General features: G+C 44.9%; 1 protein-coding gene across 5 annotated transcripts in view; it reads left to right on the top strand.

Annotated features, from left to right (window-relative positions):
- The window catches only part of LOC139373329 (histone-lysine N-methyltransferase ASH1L-like), a 47,503-nt gene extending 22,561 nt beyond the window's left edge, over window positions 1–24,942 (top strand). For 4 of the 5 annotated variants that reach the window (XM_071113728.1, XM_071113726.1, XM_071113729.1 and 1 more), the window contains 16 exons: window positions 1,663–1,809; window positions 5,027–5,135; window positions 7,389–7,544; window positions 8,229–8,299; window positions 8,414–8,577; window positions 9,626–9,778; window positions 15,824–15,878; window positions 16,117–16,249; window positions 17,026–17,307; window positions 17,621–17,707; window positions 20,033–20,123; window positions 20,835–20,973; window positions 21,091–21,263; window positions 21,377–21,543; window positions 21,917–22,361; window positions 22,508–24,942. In XM_071113728.1, the coding sequence (XP_070969829.1) occupies window positions 1,663–1,809; window positions 5,027–5,135; window positions 7,389–7,544; window positions 8,229–8,299; window positions 8,414–8,577; window positions 9,626–9,778; window positions 15,824–15,878; window positions 16,117–16,249; window positions 17,026–17,307; window positions 17,621–17,707; window positions 20,033–20,123; window positions 20,835–20,973; window positions 21,091–21,263; window positions 21,377–21,543; window positions 21,917–22,361; window positions 22,508–22,599 (2,464 nt within the window). In that variant the 3' untranslated portion in view covers window positions 22,600–24,942. The remainder of the gene's footprint in view (window positions 1–1,662; window positions 1,810–5,026; window positions 5,136–7,388; window positions 7,545–8,228; window positions 8,300–8,413; window positions 8,578–9,625; window positions 9,779–15,823; window positions 15,879–16,116; window positions 16,250–17,025; window positions 17,308–17,620; window positions 17,708–20,032; window positions 20,124–20,834; window positions 20,974–21,090; window positions 21,264–21,376; window positions 21,544–21,916; window positions 22,362–22,507) is intronic. The other variant, XM_071113730.1, reaches the window with a different exon arrangement.
- The last annotated feature ends 902 nt before the right edge of the window (window positions 24,943–25,844 follow it).

The following is a 25,844-nucleotide window of genomic DNA, read 5'->3' as shown; positions in this document are numbered from 1 at the left end:
TGATCGACTTGTTGACTGCTCGATCCACACAGCAGACGTTGAGGGCTAAGTTATGAATGCTGTGTTTCACGTGTTGCGCAAATTTTACGTGCCGCCATTACTGCACGTTATATAGGTATGCACGTCAGCTTTGACATCGGTTTTGCACATCAGCTTTAAATGTTTGCATTTTTAGCTAATATCGGCTGATTCCGATATGTTCACCGATATATCCCTAGCATCCCTAGTAGTAAGTGAGGTACTGGAGTCCAGGTGTGTCAGATGATGATGATGTGTAGGTGCGCGTAATGACTGATGCCAGGTGTGTGTAATGATGGATCCCAGGACTAGTGGCGGGAGTAGATGTGACAGAAATTCTAATAAAAACAAAACAACGGGTTTTAAATAGGCTCTGTCTAAATACAGTTACAGGCACCATAATTGCTCCCCGTGGGCATATAATATTAAGGTAGACTATGGAGGGTTTTACGCACATCCAAAATAATAATGGAAGCTGGCTAAAAATAATAATTAAAAGGTGGATATCGTCTCATTGTTTTGCTCCTCCCTAAGTTGATCTTTCGATAAAGCTTTGGTGATTCATATGTATTTCAAAGCAATCTCATGAGCCAAGCCCATTATTGATAGGCTGGGCTTTCCATGGCACTGTGTGCACATGTAGGCCTAAATGTCTTTTAAACACATAATGTTCACACTTCTATACAGAATAGGAGTCTCCTGTCAGTTGTATGCAGTGTCTTCCCTAAATGTGTGTAGTGTTTTTAAAAAAAAATCTATATATTCTCTATAAAGAATCTGTCGTTGATATGGTGGAGGACTGAATTGTTAGGAGGATATTGGCACCCCTCCCACTTCAACGCAAGATCACTGATCTTAGACAGGTCAGGTAACGTGTGTTTGACACTTGCACCTCCCTAGTGCCAGTTGAAAATAGAGCCCTTAGTCTCCCATTGACATAAATGTATAACTAGGGTGCATTCGTAAATTCACTCTTGAGTGTCAGAGTGCGCTCTAGGCATTAGTAAATTCAGAGCATTGTCAGATTGTCCATTCGTAAATTCAGAGCGTTTCCCCCTCAGATCGCTCAGAGAGCACACTGGACACTCTGGCCGAGGAGTAGGCTTGATCCGAGCGTTCTGACCTCACAATGCCATTCAAGAACCCAAGCTAACTGGCTAAAGTTGACTAACTTGCTAGCTACTTCCAGACTCAAATGAGAGAACACCTCACTCTGGCCATTTTTCTCACCCTAGCAGAGCTGGTTAGGCAGTTTTTATGTTATCCAGAGCGTTGGTGACTGCAACTGTGCTGCTGGCAACAATTTAATGACGCTTTTTTTGCAGAGGTTTACTGACACCCGCCATATTCATCGCGTGTTGAGCGTTCGTAAATTCTTCAGCTATTCTGCACTCTGGCACAGTCAGATGAGAGTGCTCTGAAATCGGAGTAGATAGCCAGAGCGAATTTACAAACGCACCCTTAAGTGGAAGTTAGCAAGGATTCGCCACCAAATCTATTATTCTTTCATGTTAAATCATTATTATTTTTGTGGGCCTTTTGAATGGTTCTGTGGTGTTCATCTGTATTCCTAAACTCTGCTTTGTATTCTCATATCCATGTCTTCTAATGTCCCTCTCTCTCCCCCCTCTGTGTGTCCTGTAGAAGTCGCATGATGGAGCAGTACTTCTCCCACAGCGGCCAATACTGTCTGAACCTGGACAGCGGCATGGTGATCGACAGCTACCGGATGGGCAACGAGGCCCGCTTCATCAACCACAGCTGTGAACCCAACTGTGAGATGCAGAAGTGGTGAGTTAGTACTTCTACTACAACAACATGCCATTTCACAGACGCTTTTATCCAGACCGTCTGAGTGGGAATAGAACCTGCGATCTACTACAACAACATGCCATTTCACAGACGCTTTTATCCAGACCGTCTGAGTGGGAATAGAACCTGCGATCTACTACAACAACATGCCATTTCACAGACGCTTTTATCCATACCGTCTGAGTGGGAATAGAACCTGCGATCTACTACAACAACATGCCATTTCACAGACGCTTTTATCCAGACCGTCTGAGTGGGAATAGAACCTGTGATCTACTACAACAACATGCCATTTCACAGACGCTTTTATCCAGACCGTCTGAGTGGGAATAGAACCTGCGATCTACTACATCAACATGCCATTTCACAGACGCTTTTATCCAGACCGTCTGAGTGGGAATAGAACCTGCGATCTACTACAACAACATGCCATTTCACAGACGCTTTTATCCAGACCGTCTGAGTGGGAATAGAACCTGCGATCTACTACAACAACATGCCATTTCACAGACGCTTTTATCCAGACCGTCTGAGTGGGAATAGAACCTGCGATCTACTACAACAACATGCCATTTCACAGACGCTTTTATCCAGACCATCTGAGTGGGAATAGAACCTGCGATCTACTACAACAACATGCCATTTCACAGACGCTTTTATCCAGACCGTCTGAGTGGGAATAGAACCTGCGATCTACTACAACAACATGCCATTTCACAGACGCTTTTATCCAGACCGTCTGAGTGGGAATAGAACCTGCGATCTACTACAACAACATGCCATTTCACAGATGCTTTTATCCAGACCGTCTGAGTGGGAATAGAACCTGCGATCTACTACATCAACATGCCATTTCACAGACGCTTTTATCCAGACCGTCTGAGTGGGAATAGAACCTGCGATCTACTACAACAGCATGCCATTTCACAGACGCTTTTATCCAGACCGTCTGAGTGGGAATAGAACCTGCGATCTACTACAACAGCATGCCATTTCACAGACGCTTTTATCCAGACCGTCTGAGTGGGAATAGAACCTGCGATCTACTACAACAACATGCCATTTCACAGACGCTTTTATCCAGACCGTCTGAGTGGGAATAGAACCTGCGATCTACTACAACAACATGCCATTTCACAGACGCTTTTATCCAGACCGTCTGAGTGGGAATAGAACCTGCGATCTACTACAACAACATGCCATTTCACAGACGCTTTTATCCAGACCATCTGAGTGGGAATAGAACCTGCGATCCTTGGCATTGAAAGCACCAACTTAGCCACTTAGCATTGCTCTACCAACTTAGCCACACAGTTCAACTCTAGTAGTGTTTGGGGTTCACCTAGGAATGGTTTCCTGGACACAGACCAAGCCAACCGACATGCTTACGCACTTGCTACTTACTGAAAAGCATGTTCAATGGATATTCTCCATTGAAAGTCATTAGGCTAATGTCCAGGACACCACCTCTAGTACAGAAGACAGTCTGTTAATAACACACAATGGTACGATTTACTAAGTGTCTATAAAGCTTGTTATTTTTTACAAGGAATAATACATGAAAGGTAAGAACACAAGTTAAACCAAGGTTACGATATTGAAAGTAATTAAAACAGGAGGACCTCCACTTAAACGGTGTGTTTAACGGTGTCAGTAACTCTTGGTGGACAGTTGAAGTTAATAAAATAGCTTCTCTATTGTTTAAAGTTTTGTTAACCCCAAAAGGGCCTGAACACAGACCGTAAAAACGGTTAAGGACCTTTGAGAAAATACCTGTTTTCCTTCTTGAAGGTCCAGTGAGTTAACTAGGACACACCGATCTAACAACTGTCTCTCTGTAGTGCTGTGGGGTGTTGTGGAGTGGGCCTCGAATAAGACATTCTACAGGGATAGAGCATTTCCAGCGTGAAGCCAGTCCTCCATCTTGTCACAGAATAGCGATTATACGACGTTGTAGCTGGGGCCTTGGACACAGCTGTATTAGTGCCCCTAGACAATGTGCTGAAAATGCTTTTTGTCCTCCCAGAAAGAGTACATTAGACAGCAAAGTGCAGCCTACACGGTTGTGCTGTGCAGGGAGATTAAAAAAGTCTGCTCCCGAAATGGCATCCTATGCACTTTTTACCAGAACCCTATGCTCTGACTGTGCCCTATGCTCTGACTGTGCCCTATGCTCTGACTGTGCCCTATGCTCTGACTGTGCCCTATGCTCTGGCTGTGCCCTATGCTCTGGCTGTGCCCTATGCTCTGACTGTGCCCTATGCTCTGACTGTGCCCTATGCTCTGGCTGTGCCCTATGCTCTGACTGTGCCCTATGCTCTGACTGTGCCCTATGCTCTGACTGTGCCCTATGCTCTGACTGTGCCCTATGCTCTGACTGTGCCCTATGTTCTGACTGTGCCCTATGCTCTGACTGTGCCCTATGCTCTGACTGTGCCCTATGCTCTGACTGTGCCCTATGCTCTGACTGTGCCCTATGCTCTGGCTGTGCCCTATGCTCTGACTGTGCCCTATGCTCTGACTGTGCCCTATGCTTTGGCTGTGCCCTATGCTTTGGCTGTGCCCTATGCTCTGACTGTGCCCTATGCTCTGACTGTGCCCTATGCTCTGACTGTGCCCTATGCTCTGGCTGTGCCCTAGGCTCAAGTTCAAATCAAAGTATATTTGTCACATGTGCCGAATAGACCTTACAGTGAAATGCTTACTTACAGGCTCTAACCAATAGTTCAAAAAATGTATTAGGTGAACAATAGGTAAACAATAGTAAAGAAATAAAACAACAGTAAAAAGACAGTGAAAAATAACAGTAGCGAGGCTATAAAAGTAGCGAGGCTACATACAGACACCGGTTAGTCAGGCTGATTGAGGTAGTATGTACATGTAGATATGGTTAAAGTGACTATGCATATATGATGAACAGAGAGTAGCAGTAGCGTAAAAAAGAGGGGTTGGGAGGTGGTGGGACACAATGCAGATAGCCCGGTCAGTCAATGTGCGGGAGCACAGGTTGGTCGGCCCAATTGAGGTAGCATGTACATGAATGTATAGTTAAAGTGACTATGCATATATGCTAAAAGGAGAGTAGCAGCAGCGTAAAAAGATTGGTGGGGGTGGCACACAATGCAAATAGTCCGGGTAGCCATTTCATAGCCTGTTCTCCCTCACTCTTCTTCCCTCGTGTCTGTTGCTCCTGCAGGTCGGTGAATGGAGTGTACAGGATCGGCCTCTTTGCCCTCAAGGACATGAGCAGTGGCACGGAACTCACCTACGACTACAACTTCCACTCCTTCAACACCGAAGAGCAGGTGGGTGTGGCGGCACATCAACCATTTTCCCTGATCCACTCCCAGTTACAGCCCCAATTTAGCCTTGTTCCAGATCTGTTTGTGCCGCTGCAAAAAATGTATCTGGGTTGTTTTAGCTTCCAAGAGCCCACTCTCCACTGGGTTTGGGTTTCGATCTCAATTTTCCCACACCGTTCCCCTTTCCTGTTTTTTGCACACACTTCACATTCCTTTACCTGTGTCACCTCTTACCTTGAACTTCTCTCCCCTTACATTCTCCCTCCTACTGCTGCTTACTTCTCTCTACTCCCCTCTCTCTACTCCCCTATCTCTACTCCCTTCTCTCTACTCCCTTCTCTCTACTCTCCTCTCTCTACTCCCCTCTCTCTACTCCCCTCTCTACTCCCCTCTCGCTCCCCTCTCTCTCTCTCTACTCCCCTCTCGCTCTCCCTCTCTCTCTCTACTCCCCCTCTCTCTACTCCACCTTTCTCTCTACTCCCCTCTCTCTCTCTCCTCCCCGCTCTCTACTCCCATCTCTCCCCCTCTCTCTACTCCCCTCTCTCTCTCTACTCTCCTCTCTCGCTTTCCCTCTCTCGCTCTCCCTCTCTCTCTCTACTCCCATCTCTCCCTGTCTTCCCCGCTCTCTACTCCCATCTCTCCCTCTCTCACTCTCCTCCCCTCTCTCTACTCCCCTCTCTCTCCTCCCCTCTCTACTCCCCTCTCTACTCCCCTCTCCCTCTCTCTACTCCCTTCTCTCTCGCTCTCTCTACTCCCCCTCTCTCTCTCTCTCTCTCTCTCTCTCTCTCTCTCTCTCTCCTCCCATCTCTCTACTCCCCTCTCTCTCTACTCTCCTCTCTCTCTCGCTTTCCCTCTCTCTCTCTCCTCCCATCTCTACTCCCCTCTCTCTCTACTCTCCTCTCTCTCTCGCTTTCCCTCTCTCGCTCTCCCTCTCTCTCTCTCTCTACTCCCATCTCTCTCTGTCTTCCCCGCTCTCTACTCCCATCTCTCACTCTCCTCCCCTCTCTCTACTCCCCTCTCTCTCCTCCCCTCTCTCTCCTCCCCTCTCTCTCGCTCTCTCTACTCCCCTCTCCCTCTCTCTCCTCCCCTCTCTCTACTCCCCTCTCTCTCGCTCTCTCTACTCCCCTCTCCCTCTCTCTCCTCCCCTCTCTCTACTCCCCTCCCTCTCTCTCGCTCTCTCTACTCCCCTCTCTCTCTCTCTACTCCCATCTCTCTCTCTCCTCCCCTCTCTCTGCTCCCCTCGCTCTCTCTCCTCCCCTCTCTCTCTACTCCCCTCGCTCTCTCTACTCCCCTCTCTCGCGCTCTCTACTCCTCTCTCTCTCTCTCTCTCTATTCCCCTCTCTCTGTCTACTCCGCTCTCTCTCTCTCTACTCCCCTCTCTCTCTGTCTACTCCCCCCTCTCTCTCTATCTCTACTCCCCCATCTCTCTCTACTCCCCTCACTCTCTCTACTCCCTTCTCTCTCGCTCTCTCTACTCCCCTCTCTCTCTACTCCCCTCTCTCCTCCCCTCTCTCTCTCTCTCTCTCTCTCTCTCCTCCCCGCTCTCTCTCCTCCTCTTTTTCTTTACTCCCCTCGCTTTCTTTACTCCCCTCGCTCTCTCTACTCCCCTCGCTCTCTCTACTCCCCTCGCTCTCTCTACTCCCCTCGCTCTCTCTACTCCCCTCGCTCTCTCCTCCTTTTTCTTTACTCCCCTCGCTCTCTCTACTCCCCTCTCTCTCTCTACTCCCCTCGCTCTCTCTCCTCCCCGCTCTCTCTCTACTCCCCTCGCTCTCTCTCCTCCTCTTTTTCTTTACTCCCCTCGCTCTCTCTACTCCCCTCTCTCTCTCTACTCCCCTCGCTCTCTCCCCTCTCTCTCTCACTCTCTCTACTCCCCTCTCTCTCTCTACTCCTTTCTCTTTCTCTACTCCCCTCTCTTTCTCTACTCCCCTCTCTCTCTCTACTCCCCTCTCTCTCGCTCTCTCTCTGTACTCCCCTCTCTCTCTCTCTACTCCCCTCTCTCTCTCTCTCTACTCCCCTCTCTTTCTCTACTCCCCTCTCTCTCTCTACTCCCCTCGCTCTCTCTTTACTCCGCTCTCTCTCTCTTTCTCTCTCTACTCCCCTCTCTCTCTCTCTGCTCCCCTCTCTTTCTCTACTCCCCTCTCTCTCTCTACACCCCTCTCTCTCGCTCTCTCTCTACTCCCCTCTCTCTCTCTCTACTCCCCTCTCTTTCTCTACTCCCCTCTCTCTCGCTCTCTCTCGCTCTCACTCTCTCTACAGCAAGTGTGTAAATGTGGCTCAGAGGGCTGCCGGGGCATCATCGGAGGGAAAAGCCAGCGAATCAACGGGATGCCTGGAAAGACAGGCGGGGCACGGCGGCTGGGTCGACTCAAGGAGAAACGCAAGTCCAAGCACCAGCTGAAAAAACGAGTGCGTGTAAGGGAGAGAGACTAGAGGAAATGTTATATCAGGTGTCTTGCTACTGCCACTGCAATGGGTCTTTGATATTTACCGTCATCAAACGTTTTAACACAGCGTTTTTATGGAGCCTAAAAGCAAAGACATTGTATTCTGGTCCTAAATCAGTCAATATTGTCTTTAGCTCTGTAACCTAGAGAGCGGCTAAGTTTATTTTAAGGGGCACTGTGCATGTAGAACAGAGTGGTTCTTTGTTTCAAAGGAGCTTTTTGTGGGGTGGTAGGTTCGATAAAAAAAATGACATGGACTTGAATAGTGAGAGGGCTGGACTGAACAGCAGCATAGGATCAGTACTCCTTTATCTCTAACTTTCCCCCTCTTCTCTTTTCCCAAGGAGGAGGATTTAAGTGACAGCAGCATAGGATCAGTACTCCTTTATCTCTAACTCTCCCCCTCTTCTCCTTTCCCAAGGAGGAGGATTCAAGTGACAGCAGCATAGGATCAGTACTCCTCTATCGCTAACTCTCCCCCTCTTCTCTTTTCCCAAGGAGGAGGATTCAAGTGACAGCAGCATAGGATCAGTACTCCTTTGTCTCTAACTCTCCCCCTCTTCTCTTTTCCCAAGGAGAAGGATTCAAGTGACAGCAGCATAGGATCAGTACTCTTTTGTCTCTAACTCTCCCCCTCTTCTCTTTTCCCAAGGAGGAGGATTCAAGTGACAGCAGCAAGTTTTATCCCCACCTTCTTATGAAACCCATGTCCAACAGAGAGAGGTACACACACACCACACGTGCCAAACACACCCCATCCGCCCTTCACGCACACATACCCACGCAAACAGAACACACACACTTACCACTCTCTCTCTCTCTCCCCCTGTGGCTCAGGAACTTTGTGCTGAAGCACTGTGTGTTCCTACTGAGGAACTGGGAGAAGATGAGGGAGAAGCAGGAGCTGTTGAAGAGGGAGGGCGAGAGGGAGGCCAGTGGCGGCCTGTCCATCTACACACGCTGGGGAGGAGTCATCCGCGACGATGGAAACATCAAGTCAGGTGTGTGTGTGTGTGTGTGTGTGTGTGTGTGTGTGTGTGTGTGTGTGTGTGTGTGTGTGGAGTCAAAGGTGTGTGAGACCCCACATGTGCAGGAAAACAGAAATAGAATGAATAGAATAATCATTCTATACTGAACAGAAATATGAACGTAACAGGTAAAGTGTTGGTCCCATGTTTCATGAGCTGAAATAAAAGATCCTCAAAATTTCAAACATTTTGTGCAGAAATTAGTTTACATCCCGGTTAGTGAGCATTTCTCCCTTGCCAAGATAATCCATCCACCTGACAGGTGTGGCATATCAAGAAGCTGATTAAACAGCATGATCATTACACAGGTGCACCTTGTACTGTTGACACACAACCCAATGCCACAGATGCCTCAAGTTGAGGGAGCATGTAATTGGCATGCTAACTGCAGGAATGTCCACCAGAGTGGTTGCCAGAGAATTGAATGTTCATTTCTCTACTATAAGCCGCCTCCAACATTGTTTTTGAGAATTTGGCAGTACGTCCAACCGACCTCACAACCACAGAACACGTGTAACCACGCCAGCCCAGGACCTCCACATCAGGCTTCTTTACCTGTGGGCTCGTCTGAGACCAGCCACCCGGACAGCTGATGAAACTGAGGAGTATTTCTGTCTGTAATAAAGCCCTTTTGTGGGGTAACTCATTCTGATTGGCCCATGCCGAATCATGTGAAATCCAGAGATTAGGGCCGAATGAATGTATTTCAATTGGCTGATTTCCTTACAGTTCATATATCTCAGTGAAATTGTTGAAATTGTTGCGTTTATATTTTTGCTCAGTATATTTCTATATGCAGGAATGTGCCAGGGGTAAGTTTTCCCAAAAGCTTTGTAGCACTAAGATAATATTTCATCCTTTCCCTTACAATAGTCTTATGATGACGTTAGTGCTACAAAGCTTTTCGGAGAAAGTTAAATCTGGAATATGAATGCTGTTTTTTGTATGCGGCGTCGAGGGGAGTGTTTGTGATGGCTTGTCGACTCAATCGCCCTGTGCGTGTGTCCCTTTGTCTCCGCAGACGTGTTCCTGACACAGTTCTCGGCGCTGCAGACGTCCCGGTCAGTGCGCACGCGGAGGCTGGCGGCGGCCGAGGAGAACACGGAGGTCACCCGCACCGCCCGCCTGGCGCACATATTCAAGGAGATCTGTGACATGATCACCAGCTACAAGGGTCAGTGACACACACACACACACACACCTTTATTTAATCTAGGCAGGTCAAATTCTTATTTACACTGACGGGATATAATATTAGCACAATTAATTGGCCTACACTACAAATTGAACAACATTTTTAACACGTCTGATTTGTACATAATACATTCAGTGACCATACCATAATCATTTTGATCTGATTACGCTAAATAAAATCACCATGTCTCAATTAAAAAAAAAAAAAAACATTTTTAGTCTATTTTTCCGTGCGTTGATTGGTGGGGGAAAACAGGTCTACTAGCCTACTGTAGGCTACACTACTTTATTTACATCAACATTCGTTCAGATCAATAGTATCAAAAGAAAGGTAGATAAGGAAAATCTAAGTTTCAGGGATGAATGTACAGAGAGATATGCGTTCAATGCCAAGCCAGTGTGTCTTATTTGCAATGAAAATGTCGATGTTTTCCAATAGTTAAATCTCAGAAGTCATTATTAATCTAAGCATAAAACTTTCAAGTGGCCTTCCCGCCCCAGACGGTGGCCCGAAGCAGAAACGTTGAAGCGTTAACTGCAAGCTACACACACAGCTGACATTCTGTCACTTAAACGGGTTAAATCTGCAGTTACAAGGAAGAGGGAAAACCGCTGTGGACATGGTGGAAAAACTTGAGGCCTTTACTATGAAGCTTGAGTTGTTCGATTTGGGCTACTGCACTTCAGCACACTGGAGAAACGACAGGCATGGGACCAGGCCTCAGCATTTTCACACAGGTGAAGGAAGATTTCATCAACCAGATTTGAAGACTACAGCATGCCCAAGGATATCATTGTGTTTGTACGCGATCCTCTCAAAGTCCGCCCAGGTGGAGAATACTCCTCCCTTGATAAGAAAACGATACCCTCGCTGGATGAGGCCGCAATTCAAACTGAGCTGATTGAACTCCAGACATCGAGCCAAATCAGGGATGCGCTCAGTAGTAGTGCTGAGTCCTTGTGTGCGTTGTGGGTGGCATGCTCAGAGGAATACAGCACTATAAAGAAACGTACATTTTATGTGCTAACAATGTTTGGATCGATTTACACCTGCGAGTTCTCATTTTGCTATGTTCTGAAATTGCACGTGCAAGCCAATCGCTTACCACTACTATCGTAGCACTGTCAATGCTGCAAACAAGCAAACACTGGCCACGAACAATGTGTTTACATTAAAAGCATTATTTGTTCGACCGCAACTTCTGGGGTAGCTAACTACCTTTAGCCTGGTACCTAGCTAACACCAATACAAGCAGCCTGAAAACAATGACCAGTAGAAATTGCAGTCATTTTCATTCTTAGCAATGATTTAGGAATCCTTGTGAGTAAGTATTAGCTAGGTAACCACTTGTTGTTTGCCGATTGAAATTGAACTTCAGTTCATGAAAATAAATATATATCCAGTTACTTATCCCTGTTGCCCAAAGCTAATGTTATAAGCAGCCAGCTAGCTTCATCTGGCTAGTGAGGCTCCACCGAACCGGGTTATGTGTTGTGAAGCTAGCCACAATAAGGATTAGGCACAATAGTGGACTTTGCGGTTTGCTTTCAAAATAAAAGTACATTTTTGAACGTGATGCAGAAGTTTACAATTGGTGGAATCATGCCATATTTAGACTAGATAATTGTTAGAGGAATTCTAACAATTCCTCTGTATTATTTCCCAATCAGAATTAATTACTCTGTCAATGCATTCCATGGGATTGTAAGACCCAATATTTTTATAAGAAATGGACAGAGCCCCGGTCTTAAAAGTCAGGTAACAGCGTTTAATTCAAGAGAGTACTCGTACATACACATTTTACCACAGGTTATAAACTGAAAATTATGTCAGCGTTTTCTAAATGTTCTATCTCTTCATGACACGGGTCGAGGCCCTATAGTTCTCGAGCCTTCCCTCCTCGCCTAAAGCCAAGGTCAGTCATTGTAAATCGGCATTCTAGACAGTCCGTCCCTGCCATCTGGAGATAGTTCATTCATTTGTACAAAGGAACAGACCGTCATTGTTACTAAACTCCTGACTATATTATATACAATTGGGAATGGGAGCAAGAGAGAAAATTCATATATGTACAGTACATAATTGCATTTGGACTAGTCAGTCCTGATTGAAATGTATACATCGTTTAATCATCATTGATAAAAATTCCCTTAACAATAATGTTAAACCAGGTTGGAATGTGAAGCAATGAAATGGGGTATCAGTCTACTCGGTGACACCTACAGAACACAACTCTGAAGAGTTTACGTAAATATTAGCGTTGTAGCTGTTATCGCAGGACTGTGACTGTGTGAAATCACCTCCCCAATCAGCCTATTGTGTGTATTGACATTCATATGGCACTGTACAGCTTTACCTAAGGATTGGGGATCAATGAAATGGGGTATCAGTCTACTCAATACCCAAGATATTTATCAGACTCCAAAACATCCACACAGTATTGTCTTTCCTCGGAATAGTGTTCAATACACATAGGTTGACAATAAACGTGGCTCAATTCACAGTTGTTTCAGAGTCCAGCAATAAGAGCTACGACGTTAAAGTTCTCTGGGTGTCACTGAGTAAACTGATACCCCATGTCATTGATCCACAATCCATAGGTAGGGCTGTACAGTTAAATAAGTATGCCCTCAATGCAATTTTAAAGTAGAATAGATCCAGTGTGATTTCAACAGATTTTTGTCAAATTAACAAATTATTGTCTTTTGTTGATTTTATATAACAACATTCCAACCTTGTTTAGCATGATCTATTAAATTATGGCATAATTCTACTATTTGTATCGATTTGCCTCACTGTCAATGACATACTTTTTATTTTGAAGGCTAACTGCTAAGTCTGCTATTGTGGCTAATCCATATTATGGCTAGCTTCACATAGAACATTGTTTGCATCCATGAGCTAGCTGGCATTTATTCATGACATGACAACTTTATCAGCATTGTGTGTAATAACTATGTAAAATGATTACGTGACGTGCAGTCATATTCAGGTCCTGATTGTTGACCAATCTATTTCACACATCAAATAGTGTTATTTGACACGTCAAATAGTTTTATTTCATGTGTATCTTTTTTGACACGCAAAGACCCAAAATGCGTTCCATAGAAATCCTGGTTGAGATTGAAACGACTGAACAAATTAACAATGAGCGAGTAAGTGAAAGAAATAGGTTTTGATTTGACTGATAATGGGGACAAACTTTTTGGCCATTGTGTATGTGCTTGTGTGTGTGTGTGTGTAACCTTTATTTAACTAGGCAAGTCAGTTAAGAACAAATTCTTATTTACAATGACGGCCTACCCTGGCCAAACCCGGACGACGCTGGTCCAATTGTGCGCCGCCCTATGGGACTCCCAATCACGGCCGGATGTGATACAGCCTGGATTCGAACCAGGGACTGTAGTGATGCCTCTTGCACTGAGATGCAGTGCCTTAGACCGCTGTGTCCGTGTGTGTGTGTGTGTGTGTGTTAACTATTTAACTGTACAAACAATGTCATACTTGTGCATCACTAGTTCCCTCATATGTTGAGCGCCTGTTGGCTGCATTTCCTTCACTCTGCGATCCAACTCATCCCTAACCATCTCAATTGGGTTGAGGTCAGGTGATTGTGGGGGCCAGGTCTTCTTATGATCACTCTCCTTCTTGGTCAAATAGCCCTTACACATCCTGGAGGAGTGTTGGGTCATTATCCTGTTGAAAAACAAATGATAGTCCAACAAAGCGCAAACCAGATGGGATGGTGTATTGCTGCAGAATGCTGTGGTAGCCATGCTGGTTAAGTGTGCCTTGAATTCTAAATGAATCACTGACAGTATCACAAGCAAAGCACCCCCACACCATCACACCTCCTCCTCCATGCTTCACGGTGGGAACCACACATGCAGATATCATCCGTTCACCTACTCTGTTTCACAAAGACACAGCGGTTGGACCAAAAATCTCAAATTTGGACTCATCAGACCAAAGGACAGATTTCCACCGGTCTAATGTCCATTGCGCGTGTTTCTTGGCCCAAGAAAGTCACTTATTCTTATCGGTGTCCTTTAGTAGTGGTTTCTTTGCAGCGATTCAACCATGAAGGCCTGATTCACGCAGTCTCCTCTGAACAGTTGATGTTGAGATGTGTCTGTTACTTGAACTCTGTGAAGCATTTATGTGGGCTGCAATTTCTGAGGCTGGTAACTCTAGTGAACTTATGCTCTGCCGCAGAGGTAACTCTGGGTCTTCCTTTCCTGTGCCGGTCTTCATGAGAGCCAGTTTCATCATTGCGCTTGATGGTTTTTGCGACTGCACTTGAAGAAACTTTTAAAGTTCTTGAAATTTTCCAGATTTACTGACCTTCATGTCGTAAAGTAATGATGGACTGTTGTTTCTCTTTGCTTATTTGAGCTGTTCTTGCCATAATATGGACTTGATCCTTTACCAAATAGGGTGATTTTCTTTATGCTACCCCTACCTTGTCGCAACACAACTGATTGGCTCAAACACATTAAGAAGGAAAGAAATTCCACAAATTAACTTTTAACAAGGCACACCTGTTAATTGGAATGCATTCCAGGTGACTACCTCATGAAGCTGGTTGAGAGAATGCCAAGAGTGTGCAAAGCTGTCATCAAGGCAAAGGATGGCTACTTTGAAGAATTTCAAATATATTATGATTTGTTTAACACTTCTGGTTACTACATGATTTCATATGTGTTTTTTCATGGTTTTGACGTCTTCACTATTATTCTACAAATAAAACCCTTAAACGAGTAGGTGTGTCCAAACTTTTGACTGGTACTGTATATTTTCAGCACCAGGCGCTGTTCACCTCCTGTTAATTGCGCTGCGTTTGCAGATTTACGTTTCAGCTGCTCCCTACAAAATGGCCCGCTGCCTGCTTTATTAGTTATTAGTCTCTTGCATTCTCTCTCCTCATGAATTAAGTTATAATGTAACTTTTGCATTATTTAGGTTGTGTAACTTCCTTCTTGGAACATTGCATTTTGGAATTTTTGCATGTCGGGCCCGAGATTTCTTTATTATCATTTTAAATGAAAAAAATATTAATCATTATTTTGGGGGGCTTTTGTGAGGCCAAATAATATTGCTGGCGGCGCAGACTTGGCCCACGGGCCGCCAGTTGGGGAACCCAGCTGTAAGGGATAGCAGAGCTTTGTGTGTACACGGGTGTGGGTGTGTGCAGCCTTCCCTGTAAACACCAACCACCCCTCCAGCATACTCACACTCTCTCGATTACTCACTCACAAACTTGCGCACACACTGAAGTCCTTCCTGTAATGAACACGATAGGAGACAGAGAGCTGGTTTCAAGCACAGAGCGCAGCAGGTGTTTATTGGAAGGGACCTTGGGAGAAGGCAGTTAGCTGGGTCCAGGGGCAGGCAGAAGGTCATACACGGTAGGTCCAAGATGGCAACAGTACAGGCAGGGAATCGGCAAAAAGCGTTGAGTGAGGCAGGCAACAACTATCCTACACGGCAGGAGTGAAGGACGGGAAAAAACAGTGCTCTGAGAGAAGTGTGTCTCAAAACAAACAATACCTCACAGTGATGGGGTGCAAGGAACTGAACTAAATATTGTGGGATGATGACATGCAGGTGTGTGAACAAGTGATTAGAATTCCGGTGATTGGGATCTGGACAGTGAGCTGGAAAGTGGTCAGCGTTCTGGGGATCTAAGTGTTTGGGAGTGTGAGTTGGGCGCAGACGTTACACTTCCCATGAACTTCCTAGTCTCTAAACATCCCTGGTGCCGTCAGAGAAACTGGGGTCAAATGGCAAAGACATGACAAAGTCAACACTTCTGTGTTACGCAACCCAGTCTCAACAGGACTCAGTCCGTGTGCGTGTACTGACCACTACTACTGGCTTACCTGTTTGGCTTTTGCTTCTACAAACATCTGCTGTTGTAGATCTGATTCAAGTGTGCAAACTCATTTTTCCCTGAGTATATTTATGCACTATAAAAGTAGAAGGTACTCTGCTGAAGATAATGAAACATCTCTCTTTCCATAGACTCAGCTGGTCAGACCCTTGCTGCTCCACTGGTAAACCTACCCTCAAGAAAGCGGTATGTTTTTGCTTGTTTGTTTGTGTGTGCATGCTTTCACCGATGTTTACTGTATGTAGGTGTGTTGTGCAACGCTTTGTGTGTTATCCAACACCGTCAGTGTTCTTATAGCTTCTTGCGACCATTACGATCATGTTTGGATTCATGAGACAAGAGGCACAGTTTTGACTCTCACCCCATGACTGTGTGTGTGTGTGTGTGTGTGTGTGTGTGTGTGTGTGTGTGTGTGTGACCCCAGGAACACGCAGTACTATGAGAAGGTGTCAGACCCGCTGGACCTGTGTACCATTGAGAAGCAAATCACCACAGGGCACTACAAGACCGTGGAGGCATTTGACACCGACATGCTCAAAGTGTTCCGCAACGCAGAGGTGGGTCTCCCTCAACCCTCCTCCTTATTGGATATACACAGCCACTGTTCCTTTACACACACACCTACACACAGAGGACTCTTTTTTTTACACACACACCTAAACACAGAGGACTGTTTTTTACACACACACCTAAACACAGAGGACTGTTTTTTACACACACACCTAAACACAGAGGACTCTTTATTACACACACACACACACACACACCTACACACAGAGGACTCTTATTTACATTTGTGTTGTGTGGAGGCTGTGTGAGTGCCACTCAAATCGTTTGAAGGTTAGTCAACCCTATAGACAGGTGGGTTATTTAGCAACAAAATCCAATGTGTGCACAACCATGGATCAAAACAGGCGGGTTTGGCTTTAGTTTCAAAGGATTGTTGACAACATGTAAACTATATTTCCTCTCCAAATCATTATTGAAATATACATACATTTGTACAATGAGCACTTGTCTCCCAAATACACCATTACAGTTGGTGGTTAGCTAGCTACCAAATTTTAGCCATATTAGCATAGACGTGATGAGTCAAAACGCCTCAAAAGAAGACACAGTATCAATAGCAAGAAACAACAAGCTGAAACGAGCCACGATTCCCCACATGGCAGCTTCTTGCCATTGTTGCTATCTGTCTGAAAATGTATCATTTTGCAGGGAAGCCTGGTCGAACTTGTTTAGGTTGCTGTGGCGTAAGCTTCGCTTTACAAAACACAAACTGTATTTTCCAAATTCTCAACGTCTTTGCCCTATGCTCCCTCCATCCTAGCAGAAATACTACGGGCGGAAGTCGTCAGTAGGGAGGGACGTGTGCCGGCTGAGGAAGGCCTACTACGGCGCGCGCCACGAAGCCGCTGTCCAGATTGACGAAATTGTCGGAGAAACAGCCAGCGAAGCGGACAGTTCGGATTCGCTGGAGCGAGACCACGCCCATCATCACCACCACCACGGAGGGGGCTGGCCGGGCTCTCACGACAAGGACGATGACATCATCCGCTGCATCTGCGGCATGTACAAGGACGAGGGCCTGATGATCCAGTGTGAGAAGTGCATGGTGAGAGAGCGTGGGACACAGCCTAACATTGCAGGCTCCGAGTTGAACCTGTTGTTGAATGTTAGCCTTATATGGATATAACTGAATATCAGTTCCTTACTGAATCCATGAGGCAATGTACAGTTTGGATTCCAAATACCTGCCTGTTGATTCTGAGTGACTGGTGAGTGTTTCTGTCAGTGGAAACAATGTTTTTGAGAGCACGAGTTGATTGTGGGAAAGATGACTAAGTGTGGTAGTCTAATATATTGTTAGCGTTAGTTTTGGCTGTGATTGTAGTGTCAGGGTAAACGGTGATGCGTCTGTCTCTCAGGTGTGGCAGCACTTCGACTGCATGCGGCTGGAGGCGGAGGTGGAACACTACCTGTGTGAGCAGTGCGACCCCCGACCTGTGGACAGGGTGAGTGTTGTCCCCCTTAACCTAATCTCAATCACACCCCATAGTCTATAGGAACCAGAAGTTGGAACCGGTTCAGGGAACAGAACAGAAAACTACATTTTTTGGAGGAGGTGGGGGGCAGAATCAGAACTGGGAACGAAAGCGATCTATACTATTCTGGAACATAACCGTTATTTTAAAAGCATGGGATCTGGTTAATAATGTTATTTTACGTTCTGGGCATTTTCCAGTCCCACCAAAAATGAAACAAAGCACCTATGCAAAGCCCTCACTATGTCACTCAGAAACGTATTCCAGTGTCTGCTGCCAGCAAAAAATCTTTGCTACTGTGTGTGTGTGTGTGTAGGCTACCAGCCCCTCCCTCGCCGGAGCATAGACTACTGTAGCCTACTGACGTTACAAGCGTGATTCTGAAATTAGGGAGAGACATTTTTAATTAGAGATGAACCTTTTCAATGATAGTTAAGGATACTATAGTTATCACATTTCACATTGGATTTATTAACTACAAATGTTTTTATTTCTGGTGCCTCTCTGCACACACACATGTTAGCTAGCTAACTAGCTCTGGTCCAACAATTAAGCCAACTCTCGGAAGGCCAAAGACATTCAAAGTTCCTTCATAAAAGCCACTCCTGCGCAGGTATAATTCTGAGAGGCCTGATTCAGATAATGCAAGTCATAACAAGATGCCCAGCACTTCAAGCCAAGCCTCTTCCTCCACCCTCTCTTGCTCCCCACCCTTGTCTGTCCAATGTGTGTTAACAGCTATAGCTTGCTCACTCCATAGCAAGCTGCTCTATCTGCACTGATTGGTGAAGTAATTCAACGTCGAGCTAAATGTTTGAAAAATATATATAATTTGGTTTAAAAAGGAACAGAAAGGAATGATATAAACCGTAAGTTTATTTTTGTGTTCAAACCGGTTCTAACTTTATTTTGCTGGTCAGAACAGTGGAAAGAAACAAAATGATTCAGAACGAAACAATTGGAAAATTATTTCCATTCCAACCCCTCAAAGAAACTGGAAGGTCACAGGTGGGTTATCAGACGATGGGTGTTTCTCAATATGCGTACTACTATTCTCCACACTCATGTTCCGAGTGCATTCTTTGTGGACGCTCTCTTGAGTGCGTTCTTGTGAGGACGAGTGTGGATAAAATATCACATTTGAGAAGCACTCGCACTCCCCCTACTGTATTATGTCACGCTTCACCTCCCCCATTCACTGAACGTAATAACCTGCACTAGCCAGCTAGTTTAACAGGCAAAAACTACCTAAAGATAATGTTATGCAAGGTAGATGACTGTCAGTTCTTCATGGTTGGCTAGTTACCAATTCTTTGTGGCTAGCTAGCTATCCAGTTTGCTCTATTGACTTACAATGGGCTTGTGATCTACGCACACTAAAGTGGGTATTGTAGGCAGGTAAACATGCCAAAATGAGTACTGTATGTATTTATTAATGTATCAAGATAAAATATTGCAATCAGGCAACATATAAGATGTGAATGGGCAACATTTCATTCCAAAGTCTGAGTTTATTTTCTCCTCTTGAGCTCAAATAATGTCCGCCATTCATTTCAATAAACTTTTGCGCCGCAAACTTTGATTTGGAACTCATTCTCCTACCCTCCCGTGCATCAATTTGCGTGCTCGTAGCACGGTAGTATGCATATTGCAAAACAGCCCATGAGAGATGTGTTCAGTCAGTGACGAAAAAGGTGATATGCACATCCCAAAACTAAGATAATCAAATAAAATTAAAAATTAAAGTGCATTTAACAGTCACAACACACTTTACAGAAAGTGTAAATAAAGGGGCAATATGCAGTTGAAACTAACAAAGCGTCACCCTGCCACTGATATGGAAAACAGTGGAGGGATGGGGGTGTACAGCCAATCTCAAATGTATACACAGAGCTATGGATTCAAGGACTGACCATCCATGATATCAAATGTACAGTTTTAACCATGTTTTGAGGCTACACGGTATTTGTTTACAATTACATTGCTTACCAACAATGGAGTAAGACAATCTTATATTTTGGTTTCTGATAGGGAATGACAGTTGAACTAAGCTCATAAGGCATTTCATAAGTTATATTCTTCAAGAATCAATGGGTATATATAATCAGTAATTTACAAGTCCAAAAATGGATGTACCAATGATTGCTCCTTGTAAAATGTATCGGGGAATAGGGTGCCATTTGGGACATAGCCATTGTTGTTTCAGATACTCCACTCCTTACAGGTGGTTATTTCAAAGGAATGCTTTGTCTTTTGTTTGATCTGATGTCATATCCTGTCCCGTTGGTGCTCCAGGAGGTGCCAATGCTGCCCCAGCCCAGCTACGCCCAGTCTGGCTCAATCTACTACATCTGTCTGCTGCGAGACGAACTGCTGCTGCACCAAGGTATGGAAGGGGACTATAACCACGGCACCCTATGCCCTATATAGTGCACTACTTTTGAACAGGGCCCTGCTCAGAAGTATAGGGCTCTGGTCAAAAGTAGTGCATTATATAGGTAATAGCATGCCATTTCGGACGTAACCCCATGTATGAGGCCACATCAATGTTGTAGTGAGTTTTTGTCTCAGTTGCACAGCTTGCCACGAGGAGTAATTGTTGTATAGCAACTTGGGGTGTGATAAATGTTCCTTGTACCGGCTTCCCGAGTGGCGCAGCACTCTATAAGTCTCTATATCACAGTGTTGCGGCATCACTACAGCCTGGGCTTCGATCGCAGGCTGTATCACAACCGGCCGTGACCCAGCGTCGTCCGTGTTTGGCGAGGCTTTTGCCCGGGCGGGGGGGGGCTTTACTTGGCCCATCGCGCTCTAGCGACTCCTTGTGGCGGGCCGGGGGCCTTCGGTCGTCAGTTGAACAGTGTTTCCTCCGACACATTGGTGCAGCTGGCTTCCAGGTAAAGCGAGCGAGTGTTAAGAAGTGCGGCTTGGTCGGTCATGTTTCAGAGGACGCATGACTCAACCTTTCCCGAGCCCGTTGGGGAGTTGCAGCGATGAGACAAGATCGTAATCCCGAAATTGGGGAGAAAAAAAGGGTCATTAAAAAAAAAATGTATAAATAAAAATCATGATAATGTTATGTAACCTGTCTGACCAGGTGACTGTGTGTACCTGATGAGGGACAGCAGACGCACCCCAGAGGGCCAGCCAGTCAGGCAGTCCTACCGTCTCCTGTCCCATGTCAACAGAGACAAGCTAGACATCTTCCGCATCGAGAAACTCTGGAAGAGTGAAAAGTAAGGGAGGGGGAAAAGGGAACGGCCCATTGAGCCAGCGCTGAGCAACTTCAGCGATTTCATTGTTGTATTTTTGCCTCTGACACGCTCTTGTCTCTTTCTGTGGGTGCCCTGTAGGGGTGAGAGGTTTGCCTTTGGCCATCATTACTTCAGGCCCCACGAGACGCACCACTCGCCCTCGCGCCGCTTCTACCACAACGAGCTGTTCCGTGTGCCACTCTACGAGATCATCCCTCTGGAGGCCGTGGTCGGGACCTGCTGCGTCCTCGATCTCTACACCTACTGCAAAGGTGAGACTCACGCACGCACACACACACACTTTGTAAGGGAGTTCAAAACAACACACTGAGCTAACACACATATTTACCTAACCTGACCTGTGGTGCGTTTGTTTTTTTCTCAGGACGGCCGAAAGGAGTGAAGGAGCAGGACGTGTACATCTGCGACTACCGCCTGGACAAGTCGGCGCACCTCTTCTACAAGATCCACCGCAACCGCTTCCCCGTGTGCACTAAGCCCTACGCCTTCAACCACTTCCCCAAGAGGCTGGCCCCCAAGAGAGACTTCTCAGTAAGAGGGTCCAAGAGGAGGGGTGGGGGTTGTTTGTATTGAAGTGTCCGTATGTGGTTTTAGTGAGGCTAGTTTGATGAGGTAGTATTGATATAAGGTTCCGTTATGGGCTTGAATTGAGTGCAACTAGAGAAGTGTATCAAAGTTGTTTTGTCAAAGAGGTTGATTGGGCACCAGTGACGACTGATATGTGCCCACCGTTCTTTTCGTGGGTGTTTTTGCAAACCGTTAGTTATCCTAAGAAAGAAGATTGAGGTCCAGCTTTATACACAGTTAGTAAAACAAATTGTTAATAATCCCAAAAATGAAGTCCTGTATGAGCAACTTGTAAGTCAAATTAAAGAGCCTTTGTTCCTTTCCAACCTCGCCACAGCCGCACTACGTTCCTGACAACTACAAGAGGAACGGGGGGCGTTCGGCCTGGAAGAGCGAGCGGCCCAAAGGAGTTGGAGGGGCCTGTGAGGACGACGCTTCCCCATGCGACCAGGGTGACGACTTCCGTCCGGAGAGTGACAACCGAAGAGTGGTGGAAGGGGACATGGACACTGCCCATGAAGAACCCACACTTTCTACCGCTGCTCAACCCACGCGACCAGATGGGCCAAGGGATGGAGAAGAGGAGGAGGCGGGGCAGGAGGTAGAGGAGCATAGGGAGCTGGAGGAAGGTACGGCAGAGAGAGGAGTTGACGTGCTGGAGCTCCTCCCCTCCATGTCTTCCTCACCCCTCCATCACTCCGGACTGGGCAGGAGGGAGGCGCAAAGGGATCGGCTAAACAAGATTCTGCTGGATCTGCTACACAGAACACCCAATAAGAACGGTGAGCAGGCAATGAGGAAACGGGTATTACGACAGAGGGGTGGTTTGATGAAGAATGGAAACTGTTGAGTTGATGAAGGGGAAATATCAGACAGTTAACTGAATGTGTCATTGGTGTTTGGTAACTTCTCTCTCTTCTTCCAACAGCCATAGATGTCACTTATCTTCTAGAGGAGGGGTCAGGACGGCGATTACGTAGACGGACACTTGGATTCGGAGACTTTGTGGGTAGAAAATGATGTTGCCACTTACCTGGCAAGCACATTCCCCTTTCATTTACTTGGGAGAGGTGGGGGGGAAAATGGAAAGAGGGAAGACGACATTTACAAAGAGAAGGTCACCACAAAGTGAAAAGGTTGGTCCCCTTCTCTGGCGCCCCTTCAGGTGGTGTCCCCTCTTCCCCAACCTTTCATCTCAAGTGATGAAACAACTCAACAAATAAATGGTTTGAAGCAGTGCACTCAGCAGTCGTGATCATTGATAACGGTTTTGTAGGGGACCCAAGGACTTCTCAGGAGGGTGGACCCAGACTTATTGAAGTACGATGCAAAAGCATATTTTATTTTTAATTTTTTTACATAGGAAAATGTACCCCATGCACTTAAAAATACGCATTGAACATATATTCATCAAAGACAGCCCTGTTACTTGGGACAGAGAGACAATTACATAGGTGTCACATTATCCATACATGGCTCATCAGTGCAACCTTGAGTCAATTATTTTTGATGAGCAAAATAAAGGAACAAAGTGGTACTGAACATGGCTGTGGCATGCAGCCACAGACTCATATTGACTTCGATTTTTTAAACAACATCAAATGGGAATGAGAACACTGGAGACTGGCGCACCCTAGTGGGACTAAGTGGTGATGACAAACTAAACGTAGGGTTAATGTACCAGGACTATCCTCAGAGGCTATGCAGTGTACAGTAAGCATACACTGTTGACGATGAACTAGGAGAGAAGCAGCAGGAACGAGGTTGGTCAACTGCACTTTGGTACCATGGATATTGTTGGCGCTCTATAAATGTATCAACGAGACACACTAACACACAGTATTGGATGATCCAGTCTGAAAAGCAACTTAATGAGTAGATTATCTTATATATATATATATATATAAAATATATATATATATATATATATATGAACAGAGAAGGAAGGACGGGAGAATGGCTGGTGGTCTTTAGGAAGATGGAGTGTGCGCTTTTGGTCAGTCAAGTGTCTTGTTTGGTTTGTGAGGCAGTCCACTTCACCCCTCTTTCTGAAGTACCTGATTCACCAGCTTAACTAAGTCAGGTGGCGGAACACTGGCTCTTACTGTAACGCCTTAGAGCGCCGTGATCCCTGACTGCCTTGCGTGAGTGTGTGCGTATGTGTATGCACATTTATGTGTCAGTAATCTGCCAAAATTCTTGAAGAAAAAATGAAAAAAAATTAAGGGCTTGATGGCAATTAACATTTTATGGGAAATTATGGAAACATAAAATGTATCGTGATGGTCATATTTTCATATATTCTGTGAGGGGTATTTGTTGGGAGGGAGGAATTCTAGCTGTACATTTTATTCTTCAAATGTGTTCTGGTTGCCATGGAGAATACTTTAAAATAATTTGTGTGATTTGATGAGATTTCTTTTTTCCAAACACTTCTGTTTAAAATGGGACTTTGACCGAAATGTCCTATCAAGATGGACTGACAGACCGAGAGAGTAAAGAAACTGACAGAAAGAGGACAGAAAGTTGTACAGTGCCAAGTTATGTATATACAGACTGGGATTATGTGAGAAGTGTCTCCAAAAGCAATATCTTGATAACAGATTTTGTGTATTATTGTATTGTACAGAACTCAGACCCATATGTATTATTATAATGATTGTCTGCCATTTGTATTACTATAATCGAGACACTTAAGCTTGAAGGAGAAAGAAGAGGTGTTTTTGTCCAGTAAAATGTACCACAACTGTCCTAAATGAATGACATAAGAATTTTAACTGAATTTTTGTTCCCTAAAAATTAAATTCATCTATGTACTGCATGAGCGAGAAGAATGTCAAACGAACTTCATAAAAGACATTGGGACATAAGTGACTCTGAAATTACATCTGTCGCTGTAATAATTAATATCAATAATTTTACTTTTGAGGAGAAAATATGCTCCTTGTTTTTGCTGCAAAGTGTTGAACACTAAAAAAACAAACCAACATAAAAATGTTATGATATTATGAAAGATGACAGAAACAAAAGTATAACTGTCAGCTAAATATGTTCTTCCTTTTTGGTTCTGTTTTTGTGATAGCAGTCATAAATATGATGCTTGTGCTTGTAGGCTATTTGTGTGTTTTGTGTGATTTGTTTAGTTATTTTTAGACAATCACAAAATAAGATGCAAGCATTGTAAATGGGCAGACTGGCAGACATTTTGTGATGTGTACAGTTTGTCAACTTCTTCCACTCGTTAAAAGTTTGTAATTATGATTCTAAAGTCATGAAAATGCTGTTGGTTTTTACTTTTTGTTTTATATTCTATTTGGGTTTTTTTGTTTGTTTTTTAAATAAAAAGCACTACATTATTGTGAATGTTTATTTTGCCTTGACTTTTTGATCATTTTTAAAGGAATTGTTCAATTGTGTTCTGGATTTCCTTAATATAATTCAGGTGAATTTATAAGCAAAGTCGGAAGTTTACATACACACCTTAGCCAAATACATTTACACTCAGTTTTTCACAATTCCTGACATTTTAGATCCATTTGCGACCAGGCTTTAACTGATGTCTTGAGATGTTGCTTCAATATATCCACATCATTTTCCTACCTCATGATGCCATCTATTTTGTGAAGCGCACCAGTCCCTCCTGCAGCAAAGCACCCCCACAACATGATGCTGCCATCCCCGTGCTTCACGATTGGGATGGTGTTCTTCGGCTTGCAAGCCTCCCCCTTTTTCCTCCAAACATAACGATGGTCATTATGGCCAAACAGCTCTATTTTTGTTTCATCAGACCAGAGGACATTTCTCCAAAAAGTACCATCGTTGTTCCCATGTGCAGTTGCTAACCATATTCTGGCTTTTTTTATGGCGGTTTTGGAGCAGTGGCTTCTTCCTTGCTGAGCAGCCTTTCAGGTTATGTTGATATAGGACTCGTTTTTACTGTGGATAGAGATACTTTTGTACCTGTTTCCTCCAGCATCTTCACAAGGTACTTTGCTGTTGTTCTGGGATTGATTTTCACTTTTCGCACCAAAGTACGCTAATCTCTAGGAGACAGAGCGGTATGGCGGCTGCGTGGTCCCATGGTGTTTATACTTGCGTACTATTGTTTGTGCAGATGAACATGGTACCTTCATGCATTTGGAAATGGCTCCCAATGATGAACCAGAATTGTGGAGGTCTACAATTATTTTTCTGAGGTTTTGGCTGATTTCTTTTGATTTCCCCATGATGTCAAGCAAAGAGGCACTGCGTTTGAAGGTAGGCCT

The sequence above is a fragment of the Oncorhynchus clarkii genome, chromosome 18, assembly GCF_045791955.1.
Source record: "Oncorhynchus clarkii lewisi isolate Uvic-CL-2024 chromosome 18, UVic_Ocla_1.0, whole genome shotgun sequence".
NCBI lineage: Eukaryota > Metazoa > Chordata > Actinopteri > Salmoniformes > Salmonidae > Oncorhynchus > Oncorhynchus clarkii.
The sequence above is the reverse complement of the archived record's forward strand: the minus strand, read 5'-3'. Positions and strand labels throughout refer to the sequence as shown.